We start from the raw sequence: 18338 nt of genomic DNA, 5'->3' as shown, positions 1-18338 counted from the left end.
GGGAACTGGTCTAAAACACAGTGATAAGACTTACTCATTTTAGACGCTGTCAAAACCAAATTATAGATCAACTCAGTTCACTCCCTGGCTTTGAATTCACCTGTAATGAAGTACTAGTCCATTTTAAGTTAATGCCAAAGTTTTCATATACTTCAGCGTGGGAGACTTAGGGTTTCGCTTGCTGATTCTTCATCACCCTATTATGCCAATTCCAGAGAATATGAAGCTTTTATTTGAGACTTACAGATGTGTTTACCAGTGATTTGTGAAGAATACCTGCAGTGATAATCCTCTCTACTGTTCTCTGTTAGATGTAAACTCGTTCCAGCAAACAACAAAATGGATTGATGATGTCAGAACGGAAAGGGGCAGTGATGTCATCATTATGCTGGTGGGAAATAAAACAGATCTAGCAGATAAGAGGTATGGAGGAATAACTCATCTTTCAAATGTTTTTCTTAATCTGCTGCTGTTTTCTTCTATACAACTATTTTAGAAAGAACGTTTTCTTTCCCCAAAACGCTCAAGCTTCTTTTAACTATGCTGGAGATGGCTGTGACTAGAGAAGTCTCAATTTTAAAACTTCTTTCATTTGGTTAAGCACAGGTTTCCAGCCCAATGCTGTGAATGGGTTGAGAAACTGTCACCAACTTGTTCGGATGTCAGGAGAGAATGGAGTGTTAACTACAGCCTTCATCAGTGAATGAACAAGCAGAAGTCATTACACATATTCATGCTTAATAGGTTTGCTGAGATATAAATGATAGGTGCAAGTAATTCTCCCTTTTAAAACTCTTCAGGGGTTTTCGTAAGTTGGCAAACGTAAATATTTTTATTAGAAGTTGTGCATCTTCAGCTTGTGCAGCGTTCTGTACTCTGCTTACTCTGGGTTTATGGTATTCTTAACACAAATGAGTAAAAAGTCACAGAGGTAAAACAAAAGCGTGAGAGGGAAGTATTCTGGATTGGGTTGAAACCCCTGTTTCCTCAGAACAGCTTTACTTGTGACCCTTACTTCAGATTTACAGCATGCTATTAAGAGTTGTTTATGCGCACACGTGCCCCTCGGATACGCCACAATTTTTGTGTGATGGCTCTTGAACCAAAGTTTCCCCCAGTGTTTGCTGTAGCAGCCTGCTTAACGGGTGGGCCACCCACCAGGGACAAAATTCATTTGGTATGAGGTGGTTACACTCAGTCCTTTGTTAAAGCAGTTTTGTAGGCTGCAAGGTGATGATTATTACTGGATATTAAAATCTATTGATTGCTAATTATTCAGACAGAAAAGCATAGCTTCCCGGACAGGGATTTGGGAGAGTCTTAATTGGCCCCCTTAGCTGTCCCACTGGAAAGCTGAGTTGTACTTTGGGAGCCAGGTGTGCCCTAGAAGTCTGTCTGATACGATGAAATGGTGACACCTGTCTACAGCTGTGCTTGGCATGTGGCATCTGTATGCAGGGGTGGGGAAAAAGAACATTAAATGCTTTCAGAATTGTAATGAAGCGGCGGTCATCTCCTCGGCTTGAAGACGAAAATCTTAATTTTCAAGATGTTTGTCTTAATTCTGTTTTATCTTCCCCAGACAAGTGTCCATTGAGGAAGGAGAAAGAAAAGCCAAAGAGCTGAATGTAATGTTCATTGAAACTAGTGCAAAAGCAGGATACAATGTAAAACAGGTGAGTAATGTGTTGGCTGCAGTCAACCCTGAGACTACTTCTGTAAGTGCACAGAAAGTAGTTGTTAATTGTGGAAAGAGGACTTCCTTAGGCATTGGGAAGCCTTTGCAGAGGGTGTCGGAGGGACATTTGTAGTCCGTACACAGCAAGCAACATCTCAGAGTTGAATTGTTGGCTGAGATTCAGAAGGATCCCTGACCTTGCAGCAAATGACTTGGAACTTCCTTTCCCTTAGAAAAAAACAAATTATCGAAGAAGCTCTGTGGGTATGGAGTCATACCTTCCTGGATTCTTGCTAATCCAGGTTCAGTGTTTAGATTGAAGAGATTAAGGCATGAGCCAAAAAGTTGGGGAAACACAGGTCTGAGGACTGTTTCTGATATCGATTCAGTGAAAGAATGTGGGCAAACCAGTCACGGAGGAATGTGATGGCTTAAAATGCTTCCACTGTACAGTGAGACATTGTAAACTGGTGTTCTCACTCTTGGAAGACACTGAAAGTTTAAGCAAATGTTCTTGGATAGCTGAAGCTATTTATTTCTGGTAGATGACGAATTGCTTTTGAATCGGGGAAAGCGGGGAAACATCTTTTGAGCTGATGCGACTGCAATGAAATTAGGTTTTATGTTGTGAGATGAGCTGTGGCTCTTTAAATTCTGACCTGCTCGATGAAATTTTAGCACTTGGCGTTAATGAAGATAAATCACTTGGCAAACGGTGAACTGGTGAAGGTGGTACGCTGCAGAGCTGATCTGGCGTTTACATGAAAGGAATTTTGTCTGAGCTTATTAGTTATGTAAGCAAATATGCTTACTAGCAGATCATGAATAGAGAGCTAGAGCTGTACATCCCTACTGACTCAGTGCATAATGGGCTACTGCTTTTTCATTGATCTAGCAATTTCTCACATGGAGTCACGACTGCTTAAAGCATTTGGCAGCTGGTCTTATGGTAGGAGGCAAAGCGGTAGTGCAAGATGTAGGAGACATTCATTTTTGGGTGTCTCCATAGAGAAAACACGTGCACACACATATATTGTGTATATTTTTTATATATATATGTAGCTACACAAATAGTTTGTATGCAGAACTGTATCAGGAGTTGCTAAAACAGGGTTATAAATTACTTTGTACATTATAGACAGGACTAAAGGGTGTGTTACTAAAATGTCCCTTGACTTTGTATATTAGTAGCAAAATTATTCCCTATATAATGGAATAATTAGATGTGTTAACTTAGCACTGCATTTCAGTGCATTAGCAAGCGTAAAAGTGTTCGGTTCTGGCATCCCCAATTACCCTGCCACAACACAGAGGCTGGCTTGTAATTAAGGCTTGGATTCTGTGCTGGAATCCTTAATGTTTACTTCGACTAGGGGGTGCGCACTTGAGAGCGGTTGCTTGGCTGAGAGGAATGATGATGATGAAGATGATGAAGCTCTTTACTCCCTCTTTCCCTTGAGGGAGTTGCTGTGCAGCTGGCGTGTTTCCAGAAGTCTGTGTCCAAGCCGTAGCTTGTGGCTTTTGGGGCCAGTTGGAGCCCTGATAATTTGAGAAGTAGGAAAGTCTTGTATCGTATGCCCGTAGTCTGTTTTGGCATAAGATACGGTCATTTACTAAAACATGTGCTTTGTAAAGCTTCCACAGCCTTCATCATGAAGGACAGTAGCTCCATTTAATATGTTATGAAGGAGCAAACTTTGCCTTTTTGTATTTTATGCTGAAGCCATTCAGGGATTGTCCTAATGAGACTGTCGGAGCATAAAACCATTTCTGTAGCTGTAGCCTCACTTGCACACTCTCTAGAGAAAATTCTTCGTTGTATAACAGAGGTCTAGACAAATTATGTCTCTGATTTTAATTGCCAAGTTACATGCTGTAAGACTGCTTCTGTGGGAAAATAGGTTTGGTAATTCAGCTCCAGGAAAAAAAAAAAAAAAAAAAAGTGGTAGTGGGAACCTGGGGGCTAGTTCCCTCTGTATTAAATGGAAGATTTGGCGTTCCGAGACATAATTCTTGTTCTTCAGTAGCATCAATATATAGTAGTATCTAAAAAACTTGGGGCTGTTGCATATCACTGCATCGTAATCCGAGTGGGTGCTTCATATAGTGTGAAGTCCTGTCAGAATTGGACAAGACGACAGATTTTAAGTGACCGCGTTCTCTGTGTAAAATACCAAAACAAAAGGCACGAGTGGTTATTCAAAAAGAACTAAAAATGGATTTTTCTTCTGAGCTTTGATCCTTGTGTTGCAGGCGTGGACTGGGATTTTCAGGAACTTCAAAGCTTTTCTATACTGCAGCATATTTGAAACTCTCATTTTTTTATTAGTTTAATAAGTAGTTGTTGAAACAATTCTCAAAGGATAAGACTTTTAATACCACTAGTTATCTAGTTCTCTGTTTTCTTTGCAGCTTCTCTCTTGAATGATATGAATTTATTTTGTGAACTTGTCAATAAATGCTTCCCCAATGAAATGGGAAAGCGTATGGGTGGTACCCTTCCTATAACCTGTATAAAATCTTCCTTTAATAAGCTGAATGCAAATTTGACCTTCCCGTAACTGATAACTCCTATCCATACCATAGTCTGATTCTGCAGAGCAATTACTAGCCGAGTTAATTTTCATACAGGATTTTTAATTCAAGTGTCAAATTATTTTAGATACAAAGTCCATAGTTTGACTACATATCATGAAACAGATTTATGTAAAAATTAAGGTCACCTAGTGCTGGATATTAAATATTAATGTAAAGGTGAATCTTAGACTAGTGACAAGTCACTGCTTTGTCCACTAGGATATAGGTTCAGATTTACCAATTACCATGCAGTTTTGATACTGTGTATGACTGAAACTTGTAGATTAGGGAATATAAACTGTTTTGTTTGGTTTTTTTTCTTTTTTCTTCCACGCAAAACGCTTGCCTCCCAGTATTAAAACTTCTCGGGTTGTCAGTGCTTCACTTGGCAGCCTTGAGCGATTCGGCACTGCTGACAAGGTGCTGTCGTTTCCCCTGTCTTCTCTTCCCAGCACAAAATCTGTCTCCTGGATCTCAATCCTGTGCCCTGGGTTAAAGGTAGGGAACGGCACAAGTTAATGCGGAAGGAGACTTGGGATGAAGTTGAACCCTCAATCCTCCGTTGTTGACTGCTTTACATTTCCATCCCTTTCACATCAAGGTTTTGGTTTGTGTGCGGTGTTGGATGTAGACATCTTGATGTTACAATTCTGGAGCGAGCTCTTTTCACTAACGCCTCGCATGCGGCCCACCATAGCTTCCTTGCTTTCTTTCCATCCTCTCTTTCAGGTCAGAGATGTGAATTCCAGTGTCGCTTGTGTGCAGGCAAGTCCTGGAGACACGACTTCCAATCCACCTGCCTTCACTACCCTGGGTCTGACGGCCAGGGTTAGCTGGAGCAGAGGCGGCCGCTTGGGCGGCTGGGGAGATGCCGTGGGGCACTGAGCCAGTACGCCAGCTTCATTCCAGTCTTGGTCAGGCGTTGAAGAATAATGGCGTCTTGCAGGTGGTGAATTTTAGTGCTCTTTGTGTCGGCCCCAGCACTAGGCTTCTCCAAGGGATGCTGTCCGCAAGGTTTCGGAAGCAGTGTTTGCCCCATTAAGGATACAGAAGCAGCTTAATTTCTTGTCCTGCTCGGGGAGAGTAATGACTAAGATTTTTTTTTCACCTTCTCGGCCGTGTGACTTGTTTGCTAGCTGTCAGGGGGAAGCCAGGGTGCTTTTGACCTTGTGTGCTACTTTTTAGCTTCTTGTTCATCCTTTTCTGCTGGCAGGCAGCACTGACAAGAGGAAAGGGCAGTGTCTTCAGCTGTGTGCTCACTGTAGCTATCCTACAGATCCAGAATGCCTGGCTTTTTAGTGTGGCTGCAGAAGGTGAGTTGCACCGTACTTCAAACAGCATGGATTTCAATGCCAGGATCTTCTACCAACAAAGACATAGAGGGGTATGTGCTGCTGACAGGTTTTTTTTTGGCCGTTCCCCTGTGACAAAAAAGGGGACAGCTCAGAGGACGGCACCTCAGCTGACACAGTGCCGGAGACTGAGGTGGACGTGAGTAACCTGTGGCTTGGTTTAGAGGCTCGGAGGTGGATCTCTGTGCAGTCACTGCAGAGAAGTAAGAGGATTTGCAGCCTATGTACCTGCTGGCTGAAACCTGGACACGGCAGGCTTTCATTTTATGACTTCTCTGGCATTTCTTTTCCCCGAGGACTGATATGATGATCTGCTGGGGCGAGCCTCATCTCTTCTAAGTTACACGCTGTCAAACTAGATTGTAACATACAGCTGCTGCGTGCTGTTGGATCTGTGAAGGTAGAGCTGTCTCCAGTCACCAGGGTCCTATACACTTACTGTTCCTTCTGGTTTTGGGGAGGGGGTGTTGAAGGAAAAATGAGTGGATGATATTAGTGGAGTAAAAATGGTGATAGTATTGTTCTGGGGTTAAATTGATGCAATAGAGGGAGAAAATTGGCTTTTGGATCCTGCAAGTTTCAGCAAAGACTTGATTGCCAAGGGAGCCTTAAGACTGAGGAGAGAAGTAGATAACTTGCTTCAGTTAATGCAGAGAATCGTAGTCTCTGATTCATTTTATTTGTCAGCCCTTGAATAAGCTTTGAAAGACTTCGAGATTCATGCTCTATCTCGGCAGTCTGTATTTCAGGGAATCTTATTGTTAGTCTGCGGATTTCATGCCCAGAATATGTCAGGGTTCATTTTGCTGTCTTGTAGAAAGAAAGGGGAGGGAGAGCCCCGAAGACCTCCTTACAGCGGTACCTGGCACGCTTCACGTCTGCTCTCAAAGAGCCGCAGGCTGAATATGGTATTTGGCAGAAAAACTTTCTCACGGCAGTAGCTAAAGGACTGTGGCCCCTTGAGTAACCCTGTTTTCACAGAGCTGGCTGCATCTAGCAGCTTGGCTCTTTCTCCTGTCTTGATTTTTGTCTATCTGATGGGCGAGAATTGTTCTCTGAGTTGTGCTGCTCTCCTTGGAGAATGAGAATTAGGGAAACATTTTTGTTTGCTTTGCGTTGGGGAACAGGTTTCTTGCCTGGCTTTCCCATCTGCACGGTGATCTTCCTGTCCTTTCCATATTGCTGCAGGAGCGTTACAGTAAAAACTGTTTTAGGTCGCAAAACAGGCGTTTGTGACACTGATCTGTTGGGGATTTATTGGCTGGAGTAGTAGGAAAGGCACGGTTTGGCAAATGAGTTGAAACTAATGGCGAGAGATGAGGGTTTTTTCAGAGTTTAATCAGGAAGGAGACTGCAGGGTTGAATGCCGAAAGAGACTTTGTGTGGCTCAGTCTTCCAGATGGCTGCATTTAACTCCTGCCTTGGAAAAAGAAAAAAAAAAAAAAAAAGTCCTGAATGCTCATCGATACATGTATTTTTATACACACACACACACAAATATATATATACATATATCTGTGTATATATACACTATATTATATTTTAATATATACGTGCGCAACTGCCTGTGACTTTTTAGTGAGATAAGATGGCTGGCTTGGGTCCTGAAGGCACTGCAAAGCAGTAGGGTCCCCGATTAGAAGGCTGCTTTCTAACCATCGTGAAGTTTCCCTAATTGGATTTGTTCACATATGCTGTGGCTGATAAGCAGAAGGTTAATAAGAAAGTAAGTTGATTTTCTGCGTTGCCAAATTCCTTTTTTTAGTCAAATAATTTAGGGGAGAAATACTGCTAAAGGCATAATTTTGTTCCTGGTCTTAATGTAAAGAAAGGATTACTGTATTTTAAACACTTAGCCTTTCTGTCAGCAGCTTGGTTTAAATGCTTTAAATGTTTAAATAAAGTAATTCCAGTTGGTTCCCATCAGCTGAGGGGTTTTTTTTAAGACTCCCCACCCCTCCCCACTATAAACTGCACCCCTCGCTTTCTACATATTGTACAAGGGGGAAATAAATAGCAATGCTACAGTTTAAAACCTTTTTTTTTTTTTTGTAATGCTGTTTCCCCCTAGGATCTCAAAGTGCATGACATCAGCAAAGAGCTGTATGAAATGATGCCTTTCCTTCTTCCTGTCAGATCAAAGATGTCAAGCGAGCATCCTAATTTAGGCCCAATTTGGTAGGATTGTGCCAATCTCTGTTGCAGATCCATCCTTAAAATTGATGGGAGGGATTTCCCCCCCCCCCCTTGAACCTTTTGTATCAAGAACTGGGTCAAAATTACTCTAATATTCTTCTGCAGAATATGAGCCAAAAAAGCCCTGTAGTGGAAGGGTAGGTCAGCTCATTTGCTCCCTTCTTTACCTCTAATGTGTCACGTGCAGATCAGCAGGGACGTGTGTTAGAGGGGCGAGAGGTTTCACAGCTCTTCCCCTGCAGAGCTGGTAGGGATAGATGTAGCTACGAAGTGATGTGCCGGAGAGGAGCAGAGTTTACCGTTTCATCTATTTATGTGTTGACAGCATACCAGTACACTTCTGAAAGCGTAACTGTAGATGGTATTTGAATATTTTGCAATGCCGTCTGGCCGCTGTTGAGTAAGCCTTTTTTTTCTTTTTTTTTGCCCAGAAGTCACAAAGCTGTTTTCCTTCATAAAATGGAAGTTGAGATGCGTTAATCAACCTATGAAAGCTCACTGAATATTGAACGTTTTGAGAGTAGAAGTAATTTTAGGGACAAAGCCCAGTAAAGGAGAGTCAGAACCTTCTGTACCTAAATGTGATCCAGTCAGGAAGTTTATTGAAGAGTGTTAAAGGCAAAGAAAGCATCGAGACTGCAAAGCGCTTGTGGATTCAGATACGGTACTAAAACTTTTATGGCTTCCAGAGGAAGATCAGATTGAATCGCAATTAATTCCTTGATCACCTCCAAGATGCAAAAAAACCCTTATAATTAATAGTCTAGTGCTATACTGAGTGAATGAAAAGCCTTTTGAAAAGTAATAAAGCTAAGAAGGTTGGCAGTGCTGTCCTCTTATCTGATTGGAATGGCAAGGAAAAAATAATGCCGACCGTGAGGATGTGATGGGAGATTGCTCTGAAAGTCTGCAGCTTCTTTCTTCTCCCCCATTTCATTCTTATAAGCTAAAGTGCTCATGCCTGACTAGTTTTAAAATGCTTGGAAAATGATAGTCAGGTTGCTTTTTCAAGCAGAGTTAAGAGTGGTGGTGAGATGAGGCAAGCAGATAAAGTAACAAGAAGTGGTGAGCTCAACTGATAGGACTCTTTTTTTTTTTTTTTTTTTTTTTTTTTTTGTGTGTGTGTACAAGGATTACAATTAGATCAATGTCTAGCTTCTTCCTGTGTCAAAATTATCTTAATTCTGACTGGGAAGTCTCTCTTGCCGTTACACTTTTGGGTGGTCGTGCATTCCTGCTGTCTGTTCAGCATCAGTGGCTAGTACAGTTTAGCGTCTGGAATTTTGACATGATTTTTGTTACTTTGTTGTTGACACATGAGAATTCACCTGAACTTTTCAGTGAGTTTCAGGATAATGGCAGAGGTTAACAGAAACTTAGATGGGGATACTAAGCTTTTTTGCTTTAAAGTTCTTAGCTAAAATCAGTGAGATACATCAAGCGCAGACTTCCCAGACCCAGATCCTTGTCTCAGTCCAGGTTTCAGCGTGTGCCCGCAAAGTGGTGTTGCTGTTGGTGAAAAAGGGGTGAGGATGCTGGAGGTGGTTTCTGGAGTGGTTATGAGGGAGATGATGGGAATGGCGAGGGAAGGCGGCTTTGCTGCCTTCTGCCTGTCAGTTTTGTCCTCTCCTCATGTAGCAGTCTCTGCGGTCAGTAACAAACAGTGGTGACGGGAAAGGTCAGATGCCACCGAGCATGGGGTGTTTGTAGTCCGGCCTTGCAAAGCTCACAGCCGCACCTGACAAACCTGGGGGCTCGTTCATGATCAGCTTGGGCAGCACTTGTCAAGGTGACAAAGTTGTCTCAATGTCTTCCCAGCATCATTTGGACACTCGGGGCCAAATTTGCAAAAGCACTCGGGCACTGAACTGCAAAGCTGTTTAGGTAGCCACACTCATAATTAGGACGAGAGGAAATGGCCTCAAGTTGCGTCAGGGGAGGTTTAGATTGGATATTAGGAGAAATTTCTTCACAGAAAGAGTGGTCAAGCACTGGAACAGGCTGCCCAGAGAGGTGGTGGAGTCCCCATCCCTGGAGGTGTTCAAAAACGTGCAGAGGTGGCACTTTGGGACATGGTTTAGTGGGCATGGTGGTGTTGGGTTGATGGTTGGACTGATGATCTTAGAGGTCCTTTCCAACCTTAATGATTCTATTCTAGTTTTACTTTCATTCAAAAATAATCCAGCCCCCAAGGCAGGAAACATGAACTTAATTATGACTCTGCCCTTAACTGGTTTAGTGGTGGACTTGGTAGTGTTAGGTCAATGGTTTGACTGGATGATCTTAAAGGTCTTTTCCAACCTAAGCAATTCGATGATTCTATAATATAAACAGCCTGACAGTGGCTTGGCTCAGTTTTCTGTGGAAAGTGGGTCACTGGGAAGAAGTGATTTCAGCTTTGTGTCATTTGAGGAGAGGACTGAGATAATGTGCAATATCAATTTAACACATGAAGACTGATGTCAGACTTGCACCAGGCGTTTTGGGACTCCCGAGCTGCTGCTGGGCATGCAGTGGGGTGATTTTAACACACTGATGGATGGAGGTGTTGAGCGCTTGGAAACATCTGGTGTCCTGGATGCTTGATAATGTGCAGGGAAAAAATACATAGTAGTAAGAATGTCTGTAACGGTGTAAAAACATTAATGCAATGTATGTCAGATGCTTTTGTATCTGGGTGTGTGCTGAGCGCACCAGTGTGGGACCAAAACTCTACTAGGGCTGTTTTCCAAAGATAAGAAACAATTAAGTAATCATTTGATAACCATGATGAACAGCAAAGCCTATTCATCTGTCCATCAGATTTCTCCCATCCTTCCCTCTTCCTGCACACATGCTCGCCGAGGCACACAAAAAAAGAGGACGCTAGTGTTGATGTTTGCGTGGTTCCTACCAGTTGAACGTGGCAGCTTCTTGGAGAAATCACACTCAGCTGAAGGACAGTCCGTAACTGTGCTGTTCCCGTGCAGGAGAAGACTATGGTGGGCTCAGGAAATTCAAGTGAATTCTCATGCATTAATAGTGGGTAAATCTGTGGGCTCCTTGCCCAGAGGGTTGGGGAAATGCCACGTGCTGGGAACCGCAAGTCTGAGCCTCAGGGACAAAGGTAGGAAATGCGGGAGAGGGAATTGGTCCTGTGCAGTCTTACCTCTCGGCCTCCTTCAAGTTGAATAAAACTATGGAGAGAGTTTGGAGCTAAGACCTTGCTGGGAAACTGGAGATGGTGTCCAAGCGAGAGGTAGAACAAGTGCTTTGGGATTGCAAGTGCACTTGACACATGTTCCTGTTCTGTGTTTTATACTCTGTGTGTGGGCTGGACGTATGATAACGATGAAGTGGATACCAAAAGTTGAGGACGTGCAGAAAGGGATTGGGCAAACGCCTGAAAGAAAGATCCTTTGTCTGGATTCATAGGGAGCCTGAGCCGCAGATACATGGAGCCTGGAAGAAGATGCTTAGGGGATGTCTCGCACTGGTGAGGCCGCACCTGGAATACTGTGTCCAGTTTTGGGCCCCTCACTCCAGGAAGGACATTGGGGTGCTGGAGCGTGTCCAGAGAAGGGCAACGGAGCTGGGGAAGGGTCTGGAGCACAGGGCTGGTGGGGAGCAGCTGAGGGAGCTGGGGGTGTTCAGCCTGGAGAAGAGGAGGCTGAGGGGAGACCTGATCGCTCTCTGCAGCTGCCTGACCCGAGGGTGCAGGGAGGGGGGTGTTGGTCTCTTCTCCCAAGTAGTTAGTGATAGGACAAGAGGAAATGGCCTCAAGTTGCATCAGGGGACGTTTAGATTGGATATTAGGAAAAATTTCTTCACAGAAAGGGTAGTCAATCATTGGACCAGGCTGCCCAGAGAGGTGGTGGAGTCCCCATCCCCCGTCAAAAAACGTGTGGACGTGGCACTTTGGGACATGGTTTATTGGGCATGGTGGTGTTGGGTTGATGGTTGGACTGATGATCATAGAGGTCCTTTCCAACCTTAGTGATTCCTAGTTTTTACTGTCATTAAAAAATAATCCAGCCACCAAAGCAGGAAACACGAAATTATTACTCTCCCCTTAACTGCTTTAGTGATGGACTTGGTAGTGTAGGTTAATGGTTGGACTGGATGACCTTAAAGGTCTTTTCCAACCTAAACGATTCGATGATTCTGTGTCATTACGTACGTGCCCTATTCTGACGCTCTTCTGTACATGCCAGCTTGGCCAATATTGGTGACAGACTTCTGGATGTTGCGTTTGACTTTATCAGCGTGTTCGTGCTCCTGCGTAGCTAACACTCCGCGGAGGTGTGAAGGTCGAGTTCCCACCTGACGTGGGGAAGTTGTTGGGGTGTATGGGCTGTGACGGATGTGAGGTGGAAATGCCAAATTCCAAACAGCATATTTGCAGAGGTGGTGATAGGAGGTTTGCTGCTTGTAGCCAGTAACATTTGATCTTCAATAACAACAAAAAAAGTGGTTTGCCATTTCCGAAGAATAAAGGTTATATTTGGTGTCAGGCTTTTTGCTGTAAGCAGTGTAAATAGTACCGAAGGATGTATTGAATCATTGTTTGAACTGTATCAACTGGGGTGTGCACTCTTTAAAGTACAATTGTTTTGATCTGTTCCCTGTGTGTTTTTTGCAGCTTTTCCGACGCGTGGCAGCTGCCTTGCCTGGAATGGAAAGCACACAAGACAAAAGTAGAGAAGACAGTATCCTTTATGCGTCTGTGCTGTGATTCAGTGGTGGCAAAGCGCTGCCAGGCATTACCGCGGACGAGGAAAATGCAGACCTTGAATAACAAGGATGAAGGAGGAGGGAACAATAACTCTCCTGCAGCCCACAGTCATCCCAAAAAGAGGCCTGAGAGGGGGAGTAGGGGCATGTAAGCTCCAAGTACCAAGGAAGAAGGCTTGGTGGGATAGAAGGCTGGGACCAGGGGTGTGAGGGGTGGAGGCCTCTACTGTAAAGCAGGGGTGCTTAGGGCTACGAGGCAGTGTAAAAGTGAGGCCAACTGAATGACAGCCGAAGGGAGGGCAACAGGAACGCACAGAAGGGTGCAAACAGATCTGGAAAGATTCTTTGCTTGGTGTTTGAGCAGGTTGGATGTGGGGAGGGAGGGGGAGACTATGAAGTGGGAGAAAACAGCTGCAAAGAGGCCTGAAAAAACCCCTCTGTGGCTTTTGCAGAGCAGACGCTCAGATCTAACTTGCAGAATCCTAAAATAAGCGAGGTTGGAAGGGAACTCTATGAGTCCCTTCTCCAACCCTCCTGCTCAAAGCAGGGCTAACTCCAAAATGAGGCCAGTTTCTCAGGGTCACATTCAGGGAAACTTTAGAAATCCCCAAGGAGGGAGATCCTGTAACCTCCTAGGGCAGGCTGTTGCAGTGCTTGACCCCAGACAGCTCTGGGCAGGCATCTGTGTGGTGCCAGGGAGGAGAAAGACTCAACCGAAGGGATCAGCCTCGGGCAAGGGAAAGGAGGTGACATGAGGGATGGAAAAGGGAGAAACCTTTCTGCATAACAAGCAGTATGGCTAAATTAAAATTTCTTACCTGGCCAGCTGGGTGTGTTTGGGGAGGGCGGTTAAGCCTGCAAAGGTGCTCTTGCGAGTGGCTTGCGAGAAGACTCTGGGAGTGGTTGTGGTTGCTTAGAGTAGCTCTGAAGGTGAAAGAAGTTCTGTGATAAGCAAGCCACTTACAATCTCACCTGACTGCCTGTTTCTGTTCGCTTGGATTAGAGAGGAAAGGTAACGCAGAAGGTGGAGAGAGGGCTGCCGCCCTCTGCACGCAGCAACTCTTGCAGCAAAAGTGTTGGACGGGCGGTGGATGGAGAGAGTGGGGGAAATCACGGTGGGTACTTCCAGGTGGGAGCAAAGAGGGGTTGCACTGCGTCTTGATTTGAAAGAGTCGATGAGGTGCTGGAAGTGGGTGGAGAAGAGGAACTTCCTCTTCTTTTTGGAGAAGAGGAACTTTTTCAGGGTTGTCGGTTTTATTTGCAGCAGGGATCATGTAGCTGGCAGCTGGTAGAAAATGGCGCTTTCGAGGAAGGATGCGGCAGGAACTGTGGGAGAGGACAAGCCTGGCGCTTGAAACTACATCTCCGGCAGAGCATCTTACTGCATAGCGGGAAGGAGGATTTGGAAAGCTGTGGATTGCAACTGCTAAAGCACCAAAGCTTTGTGCGATACGGGCTCGATCGATCAGAAATATTTCATGATGCAGGTCACCAAAAGGTTAATGAGCAACAATCTTTATTAACGAGAGGGCGGTGGTAGAATGCACGGGTGCTGGCTGACGGGCCTGCCGTTTGCCTATCGGGGAGTTTGATCACCGATCTCTAAATGGGAGTGCAGTAAGGGCACTTTGAATTTGACTTCCTGCAGTCTGCAGATAGCAGAAATTACATGATTGTCTCCCAGGCAGCTGCGCTAGGATTAAGGGTGGGGGATTTTCCAGAGGCTTTTTTTGCAGAATGTTGAGGGTTCAAGGACCTTGAACCGCTGGTGCTGGGTGATGAAGCTGGCAAGGAACATTTCGAGCATCTCTGATTCTCAAATGTGTATAGAGATCAGTGAAACAAGCGGACCAAATATTTGAGACGAATTATTGGTCTTCTGTTTCCCTTTTTGTGTTGTGTTTTCTCCTAACCTCTGTAAAAAAGCAACTTCAACCCCCTAAAGAATTTAAGTTGGAACTACCAGCTGCGTGACCTGTTTGCCTCTGCGTTAACCCATCAGAGAAACGCTTGAGACTTGTGCTGAGCTGCCGTGAGTCGGGTTTCGGGATTAGCGTTCAAAGCTCCTCCTGTGCAAGACTCGTAACCGTAGGGCATCGGTTGGGAATTCGAGTGCCGCAAAGGGAGTAGCTTATCGCAGGCTGGTTCGGAGCAGCACGCTCCCCAGCCGACCTGCTGTTCCTGTTGGATATTAGCTGTCGTTGCGAGGGGGTGAGTTCAGGGAGACGGCGGGGGTTTTGTTGGCTGCCGGCGGGGCGAGCGGAGCGGTTTAACTAGAGGAAGGATTGATGGGGAAGAGTTCAGGATGGCACGGACGGAGCATCGCATCTGCGAGCTGCGGGTGGTGCGTGTGCTCGGGGGGGTTAGCGAGCGCGCGGCGCCATGAGGAACGGCCTCGCTAGAATACGCTGCCGCGGGGGGTTCTCCTAGCAGAGCACGCGCTGCCATCTGTATTCGCACCCCTTACCCAAACCCAACCAGGCTCTCCTGCCTGCCCCAAAGCTGCGTGCGGGCAGGGGAGCGGGCGGGAAGTCCTTGCCGGTTGGCTGTGAAGTGTGGAGGAGCAGGAGGTTGAGAAGGAAACCAGCTGTCCTTCCGTGGCTTCCTCCAGGCTCCTGCTATCGCCAGGGTTTCGTTGTTTTTTGAGGCAGCAGGTTGACCCCCTCCTGGGTGCCCGCCGGCTGGAGGTGCAGCTTTCCATGCTGGAAGACAGAATCCAGCATTGATTTGAAACTCAGGGTTTCAGAGCTGTTACTGGTTCCTTCTGAAAACTTCTATGAGACCCTTCAGCATATAGATCTTTAATTACTCTAGCAATGGCTTTGGAACAAGAAGAGGTCACTGGGGAAGAGCGGGCTCTGGTTAGAGGCAGACATTTGGGGTCTGACGTTGTTTCTGCTACGGACTTAAGAACGTGACCAATGCCAGGGCGAGAGGGGCTGCTGAAAAACTTTTATCTTGACTTTGATTTAAAGCTGGGCTTTTTGAGAGCTTTCAAAAAAGACTCTTCAAGTATTTTGGTGGGAAATACCGAAACTGAAAAAGCCACTCAAAATCCTATGCTTGGTAGGGAAACCGAGTCAGATTATCTGTTTGCCTTAACTTCTTTCTTCCCAGTGATTGACATAAAACTGGAAAAGCCTCAAGAGCAGCCTGTCAGTGAAGGAGGCTGTTCCTGCTAATACCATGTGGCTTCTACCTTTCTCCAGAACATCACTGCTTTCCCTCCCTTTACTCTTCATTGACTGCAGTGTGAATATTGGCTTGAACCTTCCCCTTTCAGTAATAACGTATTGCAGTTCATCATCGCTGGCTGTCTCGTGGAGATGATCTATTAGCTTCACAAGCACACACACACACACAAAGAAAATGTCAGTGTCTTCATTATTTATAAGAAAAAAAAAAAGCCAAAATATTCCAGCATATTCTAGTTATAACTTTAAAAAAAAAAATAGGTACAATTTCTTAATATTTGTTCCTTTTTTAATATGTTATGATATTGCACTTTGAAATGATGGCAACTGAGTAAGTTTTGAATTGGACTTAGACGAGATGTACGTGCAGAAGAACGCTTGCAAATCTTACCCATTTGATTTCTCTAACAAACTGGAAACGGCTAGGCAGCAGTCAGAAATGCAAGCTGGGGTGGCATACGCCGAGGTTGAAATGCTTATCCTTACCATAATAAAAAAACCAAACCCCAAACCCTAAAATCAAGCTCTTAATCTTTTGAGCAGAGATAGTCTGACTGGTTTTCAAACCCCCGAACGCTTTTGGAAACGCAACCTTAGCGGGGGTTTCGACACCATGAAAGGCTACTGGATTTTTTAGTTCTTGCAGAGGCAACGTGAACACATTTCCAAGAAAGCATACCGAGAAACACAAAAGTGTCTTTCTGAACGGGATGAGTGGCTTCTGGAGGATTTGGCGGGGCGGGGGGAAGGAAAGGGTGGATGTGCATTAGCAAAACACTCGCAGGAAACAGGGAAATAATGTTTCGAGTGCAAGATGAGTTTTAAGAGCTTTTTTTTTTTTTTTTTTCCTTTTACGTAGAACACCAACGAAGTAAATTATTACTGCCCGAGAGATGAGAACGTAACGTTTCAGCTGTTTGGAGGAGGAGAAAAAGCGATTTGCTTCTTGTTTTAGGGGAAATATTAAGTGAATTCAGGACTGGCACTTAAAACCTGCCGAAGCAGGATTGAAACCTTTTAAATTTGGCAGAAAGAGGAAAGAGCAGCTGGATTGCCCAGAGGAGATCAGGCCAGTTTTCACGGCTGGGAGAGAGCGGGGCGGCGGAAGCGGGAATTTCACCCGCTTTTCCATAGCGTGGTCATAGGTCGAGTGGGGAAGGGGTGTTTACTTTGATCATACAGAAATCTAGTTGAGAGGTCTTAGGTGGAAAGGAAGGGAGTTTAATAGGGTGGAAACCAACTTCTGATTATGCAGATTTATGCCTTTATTTTTTAGCTTTTTTTTTTTTACGTTCAGTCTTCCAAGTTGGTTTAGTTTGGTTCACTAGAGCTGTATAGTTTGGTTAAATACGGAGTAATTTAGTTTCCTATTTAACTAGGCATACAATTAACCATTTTTCTTTGATATTTATTTCTTTGCTTAATTTTTTTTTTTTAATATTTTCAGTAATTTTTTTTTTTTTGGTTTGTTTCGCTGAGGAATCCGTTTAGAGCTTTGCTGATGTCGCGAGATGTAGCTACCCGAGAAACACGGAATCGAACACACTAGAAGTGCACCCTTTTAATCTTTACTAGTCATTGTGAAGTTGCTGTGTAAGTTAATAAACACAATTGTAAATACATTGTTTGCTGGGCGAATATGGCTGAGTTACAGTGCAGGAAGGAATTCTTGAGTCTGTGTTGCGATTGCTACGTAAATGAACAATTGCAAGCGAATATTCAGGCTCCTCCTTTGTTCTCTTCTGCCCCTTTAACCATCTAAAATAACCACCTGGGGAAGAGAAAGGGAATCGTCCTCACCACCACTTTCACCAGGAAATGGGCATAAAAGATTTGGAATTCTTCATTCCTGAAACGAGCGCTAGGCTCGTGCCCTGCCCCTGGGTTTATAGCAACTCTGCACAACAATAACTTAAAGGCAGAATGAGATGTAAAGTGCTTTTATAATGCAATATTAAAGGCAAGTTTTTTGACGTGGCATGTCTTGAAATAAACATCAATGATACGTGACAAAGGATCATTCTTTATTTAAAAGAAACTCTCGGGGGGAAGGAAACCTGGCTACTTTTCCTGTATTGTACTGTTCTTAACTGTGCAAAAATGGTTCATCTTGCTGCTCTTTCGGTTCGGTTTTTCCCTTTGGTTCTTCATGCAACTTATGTTGGTCCTCATTTGGCTGTTTTCCACGAGCATGTCCTTTTTTTTTTTTTTCTTTTCTTTTTTTTTTTTGCTTCTGATTGTAACCGAACCCCTACGTTTCCCACAGTTCCAAGCTTTAAGCACTGGATTTGCAAGGAGCCGGCTTAGCACGTACGGCTTACGGCGGACGAGCAGCCTGGCTGCTTTTAACGGAAGCCGCTCCTGGAGAGCGGTGGCACGTCTGGGAGCAGGTTTCGATGGGCCCGGTAGAACTTGCTCTAAAAAAAACCCAAAAAGGTCTGGAAAGGAGCGTGCCCACGAGCACTGCGTTCAGCGCAGCCCGGTGGTTGCAGGAACGAGGACGAGTCGTCAGTTGTTTGGCGCTTACCCCCCGGGAAGGCAGCCAGGTACGTTTTAACGTACGTCCTTGCTGAGAGTCAGTGCTTAACGTGACTACAGGCCTTAATCCTGTCCTAATCCCAGTTTTCC

General features: G+C 44.7%; 1 protein-coding gene across 3 annotated transcripts in view; it reads left to right on the top strand.

Annotated features, from left to right (window-relative positions):
* RAB6A (RAB6A, member RAS oncogene family) overlaps positions 1 to 17705 on the top strand; it is a 68328-nt gene extending 50623 nt beyond the window's left edge. For 2 of the 3 annotated variants that reach the window (XM_075728295.1, XM_075728304.1), the window contains 4 exons: positions 312 to 423; positions 1583 to 1676; positions 12425 to 12491; positions 15634 to 17705. In XM_075728295.1, coding sequence (XP_075584410.1) covers positions 312 to 423; positions 1583 to 1676; positions 12425 to 12491; positions 15634 to 15698 — 338 coding nt within the window. In that variant the 3' untranslated portion in view covers positions 15699 to 17705. The remainder of the gene's footprint in view (positions 1 to 311; positions 424 to 1582; positions 1677 to 12424; positions 12492 to 15633) is intronic. The other variant, XM_075728311.1, reaches the window with a different exon arrangement.
* The last annotated feature ends 633 nt before the right edge of the window (positions 17706 to 18338 follow it).

Source organism: Pelecanus crispus, chromosome 1, assembly GCF_030463565.1.
Source record: "Pelecanus crispus isolate bPelCri1 chromosome 1, bPelCri1.pri, whole genome shotgun sequence".
NCBI classification, from domain to species: domain Eukaryota; kingdom Metazoa; phylum Chordata; class Aves; order Pelecaniformes; family Pelecanidae; genus Pelecanus; species Pelecanus crispus.
This window is presented reverse-complemented; position numbering and strand designations above follow the sequence as displayed.